We start from the raw sequence: 15,743 nt of genomic DNA on the forward strand, positions 1-15,743 counted from the left end.
TATATTCCATAAATATTCACTTTGTTGTATTATTATGAAAATAGTTTAATACATTATTCTGATTTTTCAGTAATTATTTTTGCTTGAACTGAATAGTACTCAGAAGGAATAAGTTTATCACAAAGGACCATCATCAGTATGCACTAAATCTGGTTCACATGTAAGAAGTTTCAAAGACAATTCATTCTTTGCTAATGCTTATGGCTCTTTTGTTCCCCTGAAAGAAACATAAAAACAATTGCCTTTTTAAATTATTTATTTTTTTAATTGATATATATTCACATACCATGTAATCATCCAAAGTGTACAATAAAAAAAAAATTGCCTTTTGGGGGGGTCTTTGATATATAAATCAAGATAAAAGTCAATCCCCAAAAAGTTTTAATCGAAACATCTACAAGCATAATGATTAATCCAACTTTACAAAACCAGTAGCCATTATGTATAATTTATTAAAATGGATGAACATAATCTTCACAAAGAAAAAAATCTTCAGATATAACATATAATGCTCAGACATAATATACCATGAAGATACCAAGCATATAGTTAGAATATACTAAGAATATATGAAGAATATCAGTGTCTTAAGAGATTCTGTAGGTCTGGAGCAGGTCCTAAATATCTGAATATTAATAGAATACATAGGTATCTGAATTCCTACTTAAAAACCACTAGCCTACAATACGCTAGATTCAAATTAAAGAAGTAAAGGAACCAGTTAACATTTAAAAAAATAACTTAAATTACAGCTGATAATGCCATACTGTTATTATCTAATATCATGCAAAGCAGCACCAGGATTCTGATCAATAAAAATATAATATGTATCATAGACAACAAGCACACTGAAATCTCTAAGAGCTTCCCATCTAGCATACAATTTTGAAACATTTATACTAACAAAGCCACCAGAATATGTTATACCAGAACTGGAATGCTTTTAAAAAGGGAATTTAGTAAGTTACAAGTTTATAGTTCTAAGCCTATAAAGGTGTCCAAACTAAGGCATCCAAGAAAAGATACCTTAACTCAAGAAAGGCCAATGGATCTGGAACACCTCTGTCAGCTGGATAGTCACATGGCTGGCATCTGCTGGTCCCTTGCTCCTGGGCCCCGTTGCTTTCACATTGTGTTCCTGTGGGGGTTCCTCAATTTGCTTCTCCAGGGCTGGCTTTCATCTCTTGGCTTCCCTTGCCTCTCTCCAGGTTTTAGCTTGCTTAACATCTCATGGGAAGGCACATGGCAACTTCTGCTGGGCGCCAAGCATTTCCAAACATGCATGTCTCTGCTCTCTGTCAGCTCTGAACTCTCTCCAAAATATTTCCTCTTTTAAAGGACTCCAGGAAACTAATCAAGGCTAACCTGGAATGGGTAGAGTCACATCTCCATCTTATCAAAAGGTCACACCCACAACTGGGCTCACCACATTTCCATGGAGATAATCTAATCAAAAGTTTTGAGCCTACAGTACTGAATCAGAATTAAAAGAAATGGCTGTCCCCCACAAGATTGAATCAAGATTAAAACATGGCTTTTTGATGAATAATAGGGGGAACAAATGTTAAAATAAATTTAGAGTGAAATGCTAGTGATTGGTGATAGGGAGGGGTGGGGGGTATGGTATGTATGAATTTTTTTCTGTTTTCTTTTTATTTCTTTTTCTGAATAGATGCAAATGTTCCAAGAAATGATCAAGATGATGAATATGCAACTATGTGATAATATTGTGAATTACTGGTTAATACATGTAGAACGGAATAATCAAAAGTTATGAATGTTTGCATTTGGTGGTTTTTGGTATTTTTAAAAATATATAAAAATAAATAAATAAATAATTAAAACACACACACACACACACACACACACATACCAAAAAAAACATGACTTTTCTGGGGTACCTAATACTTTCAAACCAGTACAGGAAGGCTAAGCATCTCTTCTGATTTGACAACTCTTTCCATGCAATTCATTGATAAGTAACAGATCAAATAAACGTGATAACAATTGCCTTTTAATGAAAATCATTTTGAGTTAAAAATTAATCTGAGCTATAATCGCAACCTGGTTAGAAATAGTGTTTAGGGTTCAAATTGATTGTTTAAATATTAAAGTAAACGATATGGTTTTTTAAAAGAGTGCGCACATTTGGGAAAAGAACAGTGGTTACAAAACAGGATCTGAGAAGGTGGTGGTGGGGGGTGGGCCAGGCCCCCTTGTGGGTGAGGGTCAGCAGATGATGGAAATGGTCTGATCGGCCACAGCAAGGACTGGGAAGAGGAACCCTGGGAAGAGGGACCCCGAGGACAGGGCGTGGTGGGTGTGGAGCACTGTGCCCAAGGTCGGGTCATAGAACAGTGGCTCTTCTGCCTGCAAGTCCAGCAGCACACCCAGCCAGGCGGGGCAATGCAGGAGCCCCAGGAGCTCGTACTGCCCAGCATGCAAGAACTGAAAGTCCTGGTCATAGTGGGAGAAGACCCAGGAGATACCGTTGTGGCCCAGAAGGAAATCACTGCCAGAGCCCTTGTGGGGCAACTGGCTTGAAACCATGCCCACCCTATAGGCACAGCTGTTCTGGAAGTTCGCTATCCAGGTGTGCAGCCTGGCTCAGAAGGAGGTGGTAGCTTGTGCATTATGCCAGTGGTCAAAGTGCTTTGAGCCATCGGCAGAGGTCTTGGATTTCTTGCCACTGAAGGTCAGGGTCCTTTAGATCACCTGACACTTGCAGGAAGGGCTGACAGTCCTTTCATCAGTATGCACATCCTCCATACCTGCCAGAAGGAATTTGAGTTATCCAGGGCCTACTTCCAGCCCTAACCTGGTCCTGCCAGGTAGCATGGGCTCCCTCGCCACTCGCTGGCTGGGTGATCTCAGACAAGCCATCTGTTTTCTCTGAGCCTCAGTTTCCTCATCTGTAAGATGGGGGTCAAACAGGACCTATTGCAGACAGGCTAAATGAGATGGTGCATATAAAGTGCCTAGCATGTAATAAGTGTTAAATGAAGTGTGGTGATGATAGAGTAGTTATTATTAGTCCAAGACCCCAACTGCAAACTGACAGAAAGAAGGCCCAGAGAAGCAAATTGTCTGAGATCACACACCAAGTTGGTGGCAGGATGAAAGTGAAGACACAACATTTTGTTCCAACATTTCTGTGGCCCCCAGAATAGGTCAGGCTTATCTTAGGGACAGAGTAGGAAGCATTGATATGCAATTCTGAACAACTAGATGGACTGCTGGTAAATTAAGCACTGTCTGTTATCAGATTTTAGAGTAAACAGGCTATGCCTTGTACCAAATTTTAAGGATCATATGGAGGAGGATAAAATTAAGAAAAAATTCAATCCATTAACTTAACCTTTCTGTGAATTGAGCAAAAGCCACAGGGAATGTGGAAGCTTTCATCTAGCTTGGGGGAAGCTGGCTTTGAGAACCCCTGTACTGACTAGGAATTTCTGCAGCCAGGACACGTTGTCATATTCACCTCTGTGGCCCCAACATACAGCACGTGGCCAGGCCCACAATGGACCTGAGTTAATGTTAAATGAATTGACAAAGCGAATCCAGGCAGCTTAATTTGCAGTCCAAATGCTTGCCAGTTGGCTGTCAATTTTATCTTCTTGAAGAGCCACTGTAGTTTTCAAAAAAATAATAATGAACTACCCAACACATGAGAGCAGACTCTGGTTTACAGGAGGGAATCAAATTTCTCCTAGACCCAACTATAGAGCAGGTGGGTCTGGAAATGGGAAAGACCTCACTCAGCTGCCCCGGGACCTTCTGGAGCCCTGGCCCCACTGGCCAGCCAGTGTTCAACATCACTGGTTGCTTAAGCTACCGTGCCACAAGCACAGCACACCCCACTGGGACCTGACAGCACACCCTAGACAAATAGACAAAAGCCCTCACCTGTGAGGGAGCTGAAAACTGCCGTTGTCCAGAGCTGGATCAGAAGTGGACTCCACATGCAGCTCTCACTGAAGTTTAACTGCTCTGACTCTTGGGGATCCAAAATGCTTTCTGCTTCCTGGGTCCTCTCAGATATCTGCTCCTTCTGAAGGAGCTGGAGGTTTTCTAGCTGGGTAAGCATGGCGGCCAGACTGGTGCAGATTGTGCGGAGCTTCTGCAGTGCCCCAGCCCAGCGTACCCGCTGTGTCTAAGGACACTCTGGTGGGCCCGCTCCTGTTCCCTGTGCACTTGTTCCTGCAACCGCTGTTCCTTGCTCTCACAGAGTCCTAGCCGCTCCATAACCAGCTCCCGTACTGCACTATCCATGCTCACGGCTCCTTAGTTCTTCCCTGGCAGGACCTCAGCCATGCACTTGCTGATGCCAGTACTCTGTATCTGCAAGCCTTTCACACTGGTCCACAATCTTGTGCCGCAGCTTCTCCGCGAGCTGGCAGATGCGGTGCCCCGGCAGCGGCCGCCCAGCCCCACACGCGGGGCGCACACCAGGCAGCGCTCACAACAGGAGAACCAGTGCAGAGCCTGGCCATGATCTGAGCAGAGCTGCCCGTCCGTCCCAGCCCGGGGCCCTCCGCGGCCATGGCCAAGCTATATATACCAGATTTTATCCATTAATTCGTCAATTGATGGTCAATTAGGTTGTTGCCACCTTTCTGCTATCATGAGTAATGTTGCTATGAACAACGGTGGACTGAGTCCCTGTTTTCAATTCTGTTGGGTGATATACGTAGGTGTGGAATTGCCAGATCAAATGGAATTTCTATGTTCAGTTTTGTTTATTTATTTATTCAAACTAAATTTATTTCAACATTTATTCCCCCTATTATTTATTTTTACTCCATATGTTCTACTCGTCTGTTGATCTGGTAGATAAAAGGAGCATCAGACACAAGGTTTTCACAATCACAGAGTCATACTGTGAAAGCTATATCATTGTTCAATCATCATCAAGAAACACGGCTACTGGAACACAGCTCTACATTTTCAGGCAGTTCCCTCCAGCCTATGTTCAGTTTTTTGACAGACTGTTTTCCTTTTTCCCTTTTTTTTTAAATTTCTCAAAGAAGCAAATTTTTGTTTTATTGATTCTTTCTATTGTTCTTTTTTTTCTCCCATTCATTTAACTCTGCTTTTATCTTTGTTATTTCTCTTCTATTTGCTTTGGTGTTGCATATATCTGTTAGGTCTAATTCATTAATCAAATTGTTTAAGGTCTCTATTTCCTTGTTGATACTGTCTGGTTGTTCTTTCTATAGATGACAGTGGTGTATTGAAGTCTCCTACTATTATTGTTGAAACATCTCTCGCTCCCTTCAGTTTTGCCAATGTCTGTCTCATGTACTTAGGAGCTCCTTGATTGGGAGAATAAACATTTATGATCATTATATCTTTTTGGCGAATTGACCCTTTAATTAGTATGTAGTATCTCTTATGATTACATTTAAAGTCTATTTTGTCTGATACTGGTATAGCTACTCCTGCTTTCCTTTGGTTACAACTTGCGTGGGAAATCTTTTTCCATCCTTTCACTTTCAATCTATTTGTATCCTTGTCTCTAAGATGAGTCTCTTGTAAGCAGCATATAGCTGGATTATGTTTCTTAATCCATTCTGCCAATCTCTATCTTTTGATTGGTAAGTTTAGTCCATTAACATTCAGAGTTATTACTGAAAAGGCATTTCTTGAATCCACCATCTTATCTTTTAAAATTTTATTTGTCAGATCTGTATGTTCTTTTCCTTCTTCTCTTTGTAGTCTTTAAATTACCCTTAGTAGTACTCTTCAATGCTGTGCCATCTTCCAGACCTCCCTCTCCTGTCTTTTTTTTTTTTTTCAGCCAGCAGAACTCCTTTTAGTATTTCTTGTAGGGCCAGTCTCTTGCTGGCAAATTCTTTCAGGACTTCTTTGTTTGTGAAAACTTTAATCTCTCCCTCAGTTTTGAAGGACAGTTTGGCTGGGTAAAGAATTCTTGGCTGGAAGTCTTTGTCCTTCAGGATCCTAAATATATCATACCATGGCCTTCTTGCCTCCATAGTGCCAGTTGAGTAGTGTGAACTCAGTCTTATGTGGTTTCCCTTGTATGTAGTAGATTGTTTCTCTCTTGCTGCTTTCAGGATTTTCTGCTTCTCTTCAACATTTGGCAGACTGATTAGTATATGTCTTTGGGAAGGCCTATTTGGATTTATTCTACATGGAGTTTGTTTGTCTTCTTTGATTTGTATATTTGTGTCTTTTATAATGGTTGGGAAGTTTCCCTTCATTATATCCTCCACTAATCCTAGCCCTTTACTCTTCTCTTCTTCTGAGACACTGATGATTCTTATATTTGTGTGCTTTGTTTTTTCCATCATTTCCCTGAATCCAATTCAAAATTTTCCATCTTTTTTGTCATTTGCTCTTTTGTGTGTTCAACATCAGTTATCCCTGTCCTCTAGTTCACTTATTCTTTCTTCTGTCTCTTAAAATCTGCTATTGTGTGTCTCCAGTATACTTTTGAATTGGTCAACAGAGTAATCCCTGTGATATGTCTATTTTTCTATTTATTCTTTCAAACTCCTCTTTATGCTCTTCTAGTGTCTTTTAGATCTCCTTTATGTCATTAGCCATCCCACTGATTTTATTTAGTAAAGTTATATGAATATCTTTGATTAGTTGTTCCAAAGTCCGTGTCTCCTCCAAGGTTTTAATTTGGTCATTAGACTGGGCTCTATCTGTCTGCATTGCATCTTCATATGGTTAGTGATCTTCTGTTGTCATCACAGCATGTAAATATCTTGATAGGGTTACTTTGGAAGTTGATTTTTCAGTGGTCTAAAGCTTCATATTTGTGGGATGGATGTGGAGCAGGATGCAGGGCATAGTGCGGTGATTGGTTGTGGCACCAGCATGGGTACGGCTTGGGGATGCTAAACTGGTGCCTCTGAGCATGGGGTGTGGGGCCTGGGGTTATGGAAGTGCTGTGCAGGGGCTGTGGGGGTGGGGTTCGGCTCAGGCAGGCCTTGGAGTGCAGGAGCAGCGTGGGGGACATAGAAATAGGGCACAGTGGAAGGTGGAAGAGGGGAGCTGTGTGGATGCAAGAGGGCTGGTGCACAGGAGGATGTGGGTGGGCTCATGGGGCATGGGGGTCGTGGGTATCAGGGTTGGGGTGTGGGGCAGGGGGAGGGTAGGGCGCCAGTGTGTCCTTGAGCAAGGAGAGGGGTCCAGAGAGGTTGGGATGCAGATGTGCGAGTGTGTAGGGGCTGGGCACAGGTCTCAGTGTTTGTGGGATGTGGGTCAGGGGCGAGTGATGTTGGATGGGTAGGGCCCTGGTGAGGTTGTGGGGGAGGGGCTGGGGTAGGGGTGCGTTCACTTGCAGCACAGGGGCTATGTGGTACAGATGCGCACATGAGCACCTGCCAGGTATGGAAGGAGGGCGTTTGTGCTGGGCATTGGGGCAAGGGTTTGCACATGTGTGGGGCAGGGGCTTGGGATGCAGGGGTCAAGAGGTCAGGGCACAGATGTGTGAGCACCTGGCAGGGAGGATGTGACTGTGTGCATTTGCAGGTCTGGAGGGTGCAGCCCTGGTGTGTGCGTGCACAGAGCTCAGGGACAGAGGCCGGGGTTGCCCTAGTGTGGGCTGGGGGTGGGTGTGGCCCAGATATACAGATCAGAGTTTGCCCAGAGCTGGGGGGGCGTGGTGGGTGTGCAAGCATGCGGTCGTGGGCATGCTCTGATGGGGGGCGGACATTAATGTATGCGTGCGCAAAGCTTGAGGGGGTCTCAGCGGAGGGGGTTGCACTACTGTATGGGCTGGGTGCGCCTGTGGACCGGGTATGAAGGTGAGCACCGGCAGCCCTGATCGCAGGCGACTGCCTGTGGGGGGCAGGGAGACGGAGGTGGGGGTCAAGGGGCTGGGCACTGGTGTGCGGATCCTGGGAGTGGTGGGGTGAGACTGTGCGTTTGAATGGAGAGGTGGGTTGGGATGGAACAGGCGTGCACCGCAGGAGAGACACACTGATGCGCAGGGTGGGTGGTTGGAGTGGGGGTGCTTGGAATGCGGGGGGGGGGGGGGAAGGCCGGTAACAGGGTTCGGGTCTGTGGGGTGTGGGGCAAATCATAAAGGTCTGTGGGGTGGGGGCAGCATGCATGAGGGTAGCACGTTCCAGGAACACGGCTTGGCTTACTTCCTTGTTCCTGTCTCCCTGTTCATGCAATCATGAGGGGTCCAGGCTCCCGTTTCAAAAGGGGTGCTTCAGGCTGTTTGCTCTAGCTGGACAGTCTTGGGTTCTCCTTGTCTCAGTTCTTCAGCTTTTCAACCAGGGCCTCCCTATGTGGTGTAGAAGACCCCCCCCCCAGATCACTTACCCCCTGGAATCTCCCGTTATTTATCCGTGTGTGTGTTTTTTTTAATCTATTTTTATTGTATAAAATATATATACAAAACAAAGAAAAAGAAAGCAGTAGTTTTCAAAGCACTCTTCAACAAGTAGTGACAGGACAGATCCCAGAGTTTGTCATGGGCTACCATACCATCATATCAGATTTTTTCCTTCTAGCTGCTCCAGAATATAGGAGGCTAGAGGGCGTAAGTATTTTTTTATCATCACAATTGACTTTTTTTTTCTTTTTTGTGAAAAATAACATATGTTTATCTTTGGGTTTTTCAGTTATAAGAGTTCTTTATTCTGGGCACACTAGAGCAAAGGCTGTGGAGGAGAAAAGAAAGAAGTTTGAAAGACACAGGGCTCTTGAACTTCTTGAGCCGAACCATGACATTTTTTGAAATGCTGCTCCAGAAATGCTTTGCTTGTGTACTATATTTGCATCTCAGTTTTCTCCCCTGGCACAACTGTCCTGCCAAACTGACTGACTTACAGTTCCTGGTACATACTGCATTCTCCCATACATATCCCAGCAGCTTTGCCGGGGATCCCCCTGCTCCCTTTTCCACTGGCCAGCTCCCACTCACCCCTCAAGCCCCAGATCAGGTATTACCTTTCTCCTTGGAAAACCTTTTTGAAAACTCTCTACCCAGGTCAGGTGCCACCCTCAGCATTCCCCACCCCTCCCCATGCTTACCTATCACAGCCCTGCTTCTAAATCTCTCCTCCTCTAGAAGGTAGCTTTGCATTATCTGCTTAATTCCATTCTGCTCCACTGGAAAGAGGTTTCTCAGGGAAGTGACTCTTTCTCTTAGGTTAAGCATACCAGTCTTGCCTCGAAAAGCATACCAGAAATGCCAATGGCTTGATGTTAGGCATGGAGAGTTTTCAGCATGGGAGTTTGTCCCTTGCAGCCAAACCTCAACTTTACATGGAGGAGGTAGGCTAGGCAATATCATATGATGAGAACAGATCTGTGGGGAAGAATAGCTGACTACAGGAAAAACTATAGAAAGCCACTTTCAAATCTTCCAACTGACTCGGTTTTCATTTTGGAAAGAACAAGATGAGTGCTTGTCTCATATCCTCAAACCTGCTAATAGTTAAGTTGCTTAGGTTCAAACTTTTCCTAGAAGAGGGAACTATTGCTATAAATGTCCTTTGAGTGTTCAGCAAAGGCACACATGCCAATCTGTACTCCAAGCCAGGGTCCTGCAGACGTAGCCATGTGGCAGGAAGGCCCTGCCCTGAAGACTTCACCAAAGCCCAACCTACTCTGGCAGCTGTCAAGGGGGAGATTGTGGAGCAGAAACTGCAGTCCAGTTTCAATTTGCCATTTGCATCTATAAAATGGGCACAGGGGTGTGAGAAGGAGCTATGGACTTATCTAAATGCCAGATTGTGGGAACTGTTCATCCTCTCCGCCTTCAAATGTCAAAGAAAAGTTCATTTACAAGGAAAAGGGAATGCCACATTGCACCATGGAAGTATATTTAAAATGTAGTTTCTAGAGACAAGGCACAGGAGGAGTTTGGATCATTTCCTGAATGAGAAGAATCTAGTGGATTTTTAAGGAAGGAAGGAAGGAAATTTTTGAGCACAGAGAAGGCAACAAAAATGGATAGGCTTAGGGCAGTGTTTCTGGGCCTTCCGTTCTGTGGTGACTGAGTTTCTCCCTCGTGTTCAAGGACTGGGATGACAGGACTGGGGAGCAAGCTGTCCACTGCAAGGCCTACTCAGGTCTCCATGGATACAATGCTATGTTTTAAAATGCACAGTTCTCTACCGCAGCATCGATTTCTAACCACCAACTACTTTTCCCTCCTTTCAGACTGAGTCACCCTTCCTATATTCATACTATTTCTGAATGGGAGTAATTTCCCAAACTACAGCTTAGGTATTAAACTTAATTTAAAAACAAACAAACAGTGCTGATGGGGGAAAACCCTATCTTTCAAGTGGCTGTGCCTCATTGGAGGACACAAATCAAGGTAAATTACATGACCTGCCACAAAATGTCAGAAATGTAAATTTGGAGACTTTTCCCTTTTACCACTCCTCTGCCCCCCCCCCCCCATGTGATAATTCCTCTAGGACTACACTTGTGCCAAAGGCTGAATCTAGTGGCCAAAGAGCTGGGGGAGGCAGGTAAACTGTGTGTCTCTACTCAGAGGCAAGGGAAAAGCTTCTTTGGTGGACACCTCCAATCATTTGCTCTGAGAATAGGTTCCAGAGACTGTCCTGGACCATGAGCTGCCAGCCATGGGTTGGTGACCTATTCTCTGCAAATCCAGCTTCACCTTCTGTGGTCAATGAAAAAAAGAAAACTCACTCAAGGCCAGCTTGGTCATGTGTAAGGAAAAATTATTCCACTTTAATATACTTAAGTTTTCTGTGATACATTCGGAAAGACACCTGGTAAGGCCTGATTGTCTCGGGGGCAGGTCACCAGGGGCTGACTTTACTAGCATAACTATACCCGTTAATGGCCAACCAGGCCTGGAGTTAGGATTTTTCTCTGCATCAGTGGTTTACAGTCTTAACTGATTCTTCTAGCAAATGTTTCCTAATAAACCCAGAGCTTCTGCCTGCCCAGAAATGGCTACTGAAACTTAACTTTCCCTCTCCCACTGCAGGACCACGCTGCCTGTTCTTAACGCCTTTGTCCCAACAACTTTGGGACCCAGCGCCAGGCCGGCATGGTCCTTGGGTCTCTCTGCTAGGCGGTGCCCTGATCCTGGGTCCTTCTGCCTTGACTGCAGGAGACATCGGCCAGGTACCAGAGACAGGCCCCGATGTGGTCCGCTCCATACAGATCCTGAGCGCTGGGCTGCGTCCCGCTATGAATCCAAGGCCCGGTCTGCTGGGTGGGAGCTGAAGCAAGCGGCCCAAGAGCGGCCGCAGCGTCAGGGACATACGAGCTTTCCGGTCACCACCGCCCTCAACGGTTCTGGAAAAAGGGGAACAGTTGGCGGAAAAGGCCCTGAATTTGTGCCACCCGGCTGCCCAAGGTGTCCTTCTCCTTGGCCGGCGGCGCCCTCGTTCTGGCCGATGTCTCCACAGTGGTCGCGCCCGCTGCGCTCACGGTCCGTCGCAGCGTCCACGCGGCGGCGCCGCTGCTGTTGTTGTTGGCGTTTGCACGCTCGCTGCCGCCGGCCACTTCCCAGTCCTCTGCTCCCGACAGCTCCCGCAGCCCCTGGGGCGCCTCGGGTCGCAAGTAGTGGCAGGCTCGGTGTCCGCTGTAGTCGCGCCGCGTGGGGTCGGCGCCCAGGGCGCCCACCAGTACCTTGACCACCATGTCGTGGCCCTGCTGAGCCGCCAGGTGGAGGGGCGTGAGGCCGCCGCTGCCCGGGGCGCTGACGTCGAGCGGCAGCCCGTGGCGCTGAGCGAAGTCGTATACCAGGATGAGCTCCTCGTGGCGCCCGTGCTTGGCCAGCCAGTGTAGCACGGTGTAGCCGGTGATCGGGTCGCCCCGCAGCAGCAGCCCGGGCTCGGCCTCCAGCAGCTCCCGCAGCGCCTCAAAGCGGCCCTCGGCGGCAGCCAGTATCCACGCGTGCTCACGGGGCTCCAGGCACAGCCCGCTGCCGCCCGGCCCGCCCGCGGGCTGCTCCGACAGCCACCCGGCGGGAGCCGCCCCCTGCAGCCCCAGCAGCTCCCGCAGCACTCCCCGCCGGCGCCCTGAGCCCGCTCCAGAGAGCGTCACCGAACCATGGGAGGGGGGCTCCCGGGAGGCGGCGGCCGCGTGGCCCGGGTACCTGCCCAGACTCCCGGTGTACGCTCTCGAGGGGCGGGGCTGCGGGGAGCTCCGCACGTTCTGCGCGGTTGGCGTCGGGTTCGCTGGCCTTCGGGGGTCGGTCATGGTTCTGCAGCTACCGCCGCGGCCAGTCTAGCGTTCGTTGCCCTTCCCGGGCCCCACCGGGAGAGGAACTGGCGCTGGCGTTGGGGAAGGAAGCGGCTTGAGCAATTGGGCTCGGAGGGAGGGAGCAATGGAGTGGAGGAGGGAGGGAGGGAGAGAGGCGGGCGGCAGGGGGCGTGGAGGGGTGGGCGCTCTGGCCAAGTCCCCAGGGCCAGCCCGGCTCCAATACCCAGGGTACCGCCGCCACCTCAGCAGCTCGAGGTCGCGGGTGGCCCCGCCCCAAACGGCCAGGTGAGCAGTGCAGCCCCGCCTCCCGCGGTGGGGCGGGGGTAGGCCGGGAGCGCGCCCCGAGACTGCAGCCAGCTGCCCTCTACCCCAGCAGCCCGGCTTCTCAGCATCCCAGCAGCTGCTGGGGTGAGGTGGTTCTAGGACGCTCTCTCCCCAGCGGGGTGGGCTAGCCTTCCAGCCGCTGCCTCTGGGAGCGCCATCCATGATTTCCAAGGGCGCTCTCTCCCTGCCCCCCCTCCTTCCCTCTTATCTCTTCGGGAGTCTCCCTGCACTTTGTTCCCGAACCTCCCTCGTCCAGCGCCCAGCTTTCACGGAGGCGGCCTGGCTGCCCCATGTGACTGTGACTCGCCTTCTTGCCCTTTGTGTGGCCTTGACCCTCCCCACAGCGCCCGGAGCTGCCCGGGATTCCTGCAAAAACCGAGACCAGAGTCCAGGCACGAACGCTTCCTGGGAACTGAGAAGGGGTATACTCCGCTTGCCCGCGGCTCCCAGCTCCGCCCTCCGCTGCGCTCTCCTCCCATCGTCTTTAACCTTTCCCAAGTTGGCTTGAAGAAGCAGGTAAAGGTGAACCTGAGCCGGCGACCAAGGTAACGCCCGCCCTCTCCAGAGACACAATCCTACACTTTCCCTAGGAGAACTGCTAATTTCTGGAAAGCAAGAGTTTCAGAGCTTTTAAAAAAGAAGTTTTTTTTTTTTTAAGCTTTTAATTCCTAACACTGGCCTCCTTTATGCCCTTCCCTAACCTCAATATATGGTGGTTCTTGGCTTCCCGTACCCTACCATGTTAAGAAATTCAGTCCGTGGGCAACAGGGAGCCATAGAAGGTTCTTGAGCTAGAGAGGGACACAAATATGATTAAGGTGGTGTTTTAGGAAGATGATTCTGGGAGAGGTAAAGGGAGGACACTAGGAGACTGCTCCAACTCAGGGTGCAGAGGGGATGGGGGCTCAGGCCAAGCCAGCCCACTCCACTGGACCCAACACTGGTACCAGTGATGGAAGGTATCAGAAGCTTTTTCTCTTGGGGCCTCAAATATTTGGGACCTGTGCTAAATATCTTGAGCTTTCCTTCATGACAGCCTATGCATTTGTAATCAGTTTTTAAGCAGATACTAGGTGCCAGACACTGTGCTAAATGCTTTATATATATTAACCCTTTTAATCTTTCCAACAACTTCAAGAGCTAAGTACCATTACTATCCCTAGTTTGCAGAAAAGATAGGCCGGTTGTCCAAGGTCACCCAGCAGGAAGTGGCAGAGCAGGTCTGTCTGACTCCATAGCTGTTGTTCTGACACAGTGGAACTGACATTCGAGCAAGACTTAGCGACTGCAAATCATTCACACAGCCCTAAATTCCAGCCAAACAGATGGACTTGTCCTAACCAGAGTATAACCTTGAACTTGCCCTCCTCTATCTGGAATACCTTACCTCATCGGTTCTGTCTAGTGAAGTTCTCTCTGTCCTTTAGGTTGGGGTCAGTTTCCACCTTCTACAGGAGACCTGCTCTAATTACCCCAGCCCAAAGTGATCTCTATCCACACGCACGCACACAACCGTCTGTTTCTACTAATTTGGCACCCAACACAGTCTGCCTTATGTCACCGTTCTCTCCTCTTGTTCTTACGTGCCAATTAAACTATCAACTCTCTGGCGACTATGTCATGCTATCTTTGTGCACCCAAGGAAATGTGATTGTATGTGTGTTTGGGTGTGGGTGTGGGTGATTGTGTGCATGTGTGTTGCAGGGGTTGCACTCCTGCAGTCACATCCCTGCCTCAGACTGAATCTGCAGGACACCAAAAAGCAACTCAGATTTGGTAAATTCATTAAAAGAAAAACGAGTAATCAGAGGTTGTTTAATTAGTCGACTGATCAAAGAGCAGGCCCAGAATGGGCCCCAAGCTTTCAAGCTTTCATTTTCAAAATGAACCCTGACTGAGAAGCTGCTACTTCCGCTGCTCTGGAAACTCTTCATCTGCAACCCCAAATCTGTAAACACCAGACCACACAGATACACACACACTTCCAGAATATGCAAACAGCTGCAGCAGTATATATATATATATATTTAATCAAAATGTCAGCGTGGAGAATGCAGCATGAAAGAATGCTTCGACTATTCATTTTCCTCACCGCCAAGCAGGCAAACCCCTTTTCTATCATGGCTAATAATATCTCTGGTTCCAGTTCAAAGATGACAAAGCTGGCCAGCTGCCTGACCAGCGCCACAGACCCATGACACATGTGCCCTTGCTTAACTCAATTGGCAGAGACCAAAGCCACCATACCTCCCTAGCAACTTGTTTCATCTTTACTTAGCAACCGCTTTCTACTTGAGATCACCAGCTATATATACGAGTTCCCCAGAACCATATCACCACTCTCTATTTAATACTAGGGAGCAGGGCAGAGAGAGTGGAAAGCAGAAGAGATACTACCAACCCATTTAAAACTAAGATGCCAGTCACCTGAAGCATTTGCTACCCCTCCAAGGGAGCAGGGCAAAAACCCCTTAAGCCACTGGAAATTACCTTCCTAAATGGTTGGATGTAGGGGTAAGTATTTGCATTGCAAATGGTCATACCGTGCGTCTTTTCCAAAGAGAGACCTCTCTCATGTTTAAGGGTTCGTTTACAGGTCCTGGACTATTGCAATGGGGAACTAGAAGAGCCCTTAAGGCTTTCTTTGTCCAGTTTCTTCAATTTGCAGATGACGATGGACTGTCAGAGAGGGTAGCTTACAGGCAGAGAAACAAAGCTGAAGTGGTAGGCATACATCAAAAATCAATCTCAGTGAAAAGAGAGCCGCTCAGAAATTCTTGGTGGAAGTCAGCGGGGATTCGTAATTGATCTGCAAAAATTTAATTTGCAAGCGACTTCTCGGGAACATACCCTTGGGGTGAAGCCAAAGGCACATGTACCCTTGGCTCTCAATGGAGTTTGCCAATGGGACTAATGGAGTCAGATAAATACCAGGGTACAAAAAAAAAGGCAAGAGGGGGATGTGTGGAACATGGGAATTAAAACCCCCGAGACTTCCATAACTATTAGAGATGGAGGGAATGAGGAACATTCTTGAGGGTCCATATATAAAATTAAAATTTTCCTTCCTCCAAAGACCTGTGATAGTAATGTCACATAATTCTCAATGAGAAATCCCAAGGGATAAAGGTCCTTTTCCACTGAGTTAAAGAGTGTGAGGGTGTGAGTGTGCTGTGTGTGTACTGCCAGATATCACTGTGTCTTTGGTTGCCATTTTCCCCTTTCCAATT

The 15,743-nt window shown here is 47.6% G+C and overlaps 1 protein-coding gene and 1 pseudogene across 1 annotated transcript; both read right to left on the bottom strand.

The window, feature by feature from the left end:
• Positions 1-2,229: 2,229 nt before the first annotated feature.
• On the bottom strand, positions 2,230-11,243 carry LOC143671808 (B box and SPRY domain-containing protein-like; annotated as a pseudogene).
• On the bottom strand, positions 10,461-12,421 carry SOWAHD (sosondowah ankyrin repeat domain family member D). Its single transcript, XM_077145372.1, has one exon. The coding sequence runs from the start codon at positions 12,184-12,186 to the stop codon at positions 11,269-11,271; it is 918 nt and encodes a 305-aa protein (XP_077001487.1). The 5' UTR covers positions 12,187-12,421; the 3' UTR covers positions 10,461-11,268.
• Positions 12,422-15,743: the final 3,322 nt, after the last annotated feature.

The sequence above is a fragment of the Tamandua tetradactyla genome, chromosome X (genome assembly GCF_023851605.1).
Source record: "Tamandua tetradactyla isolate mTamTet1 chromosome X, mTamTet1.pri, whole genome shotgun sequence".
Taxonomy (NCBI): domain Eukaryota; kingdom Metazoa; phylum Chordata; class Mammalia; order Pilosa; family Myrmecophagidae; genus Tamandua; species Tamandua tetradactyla.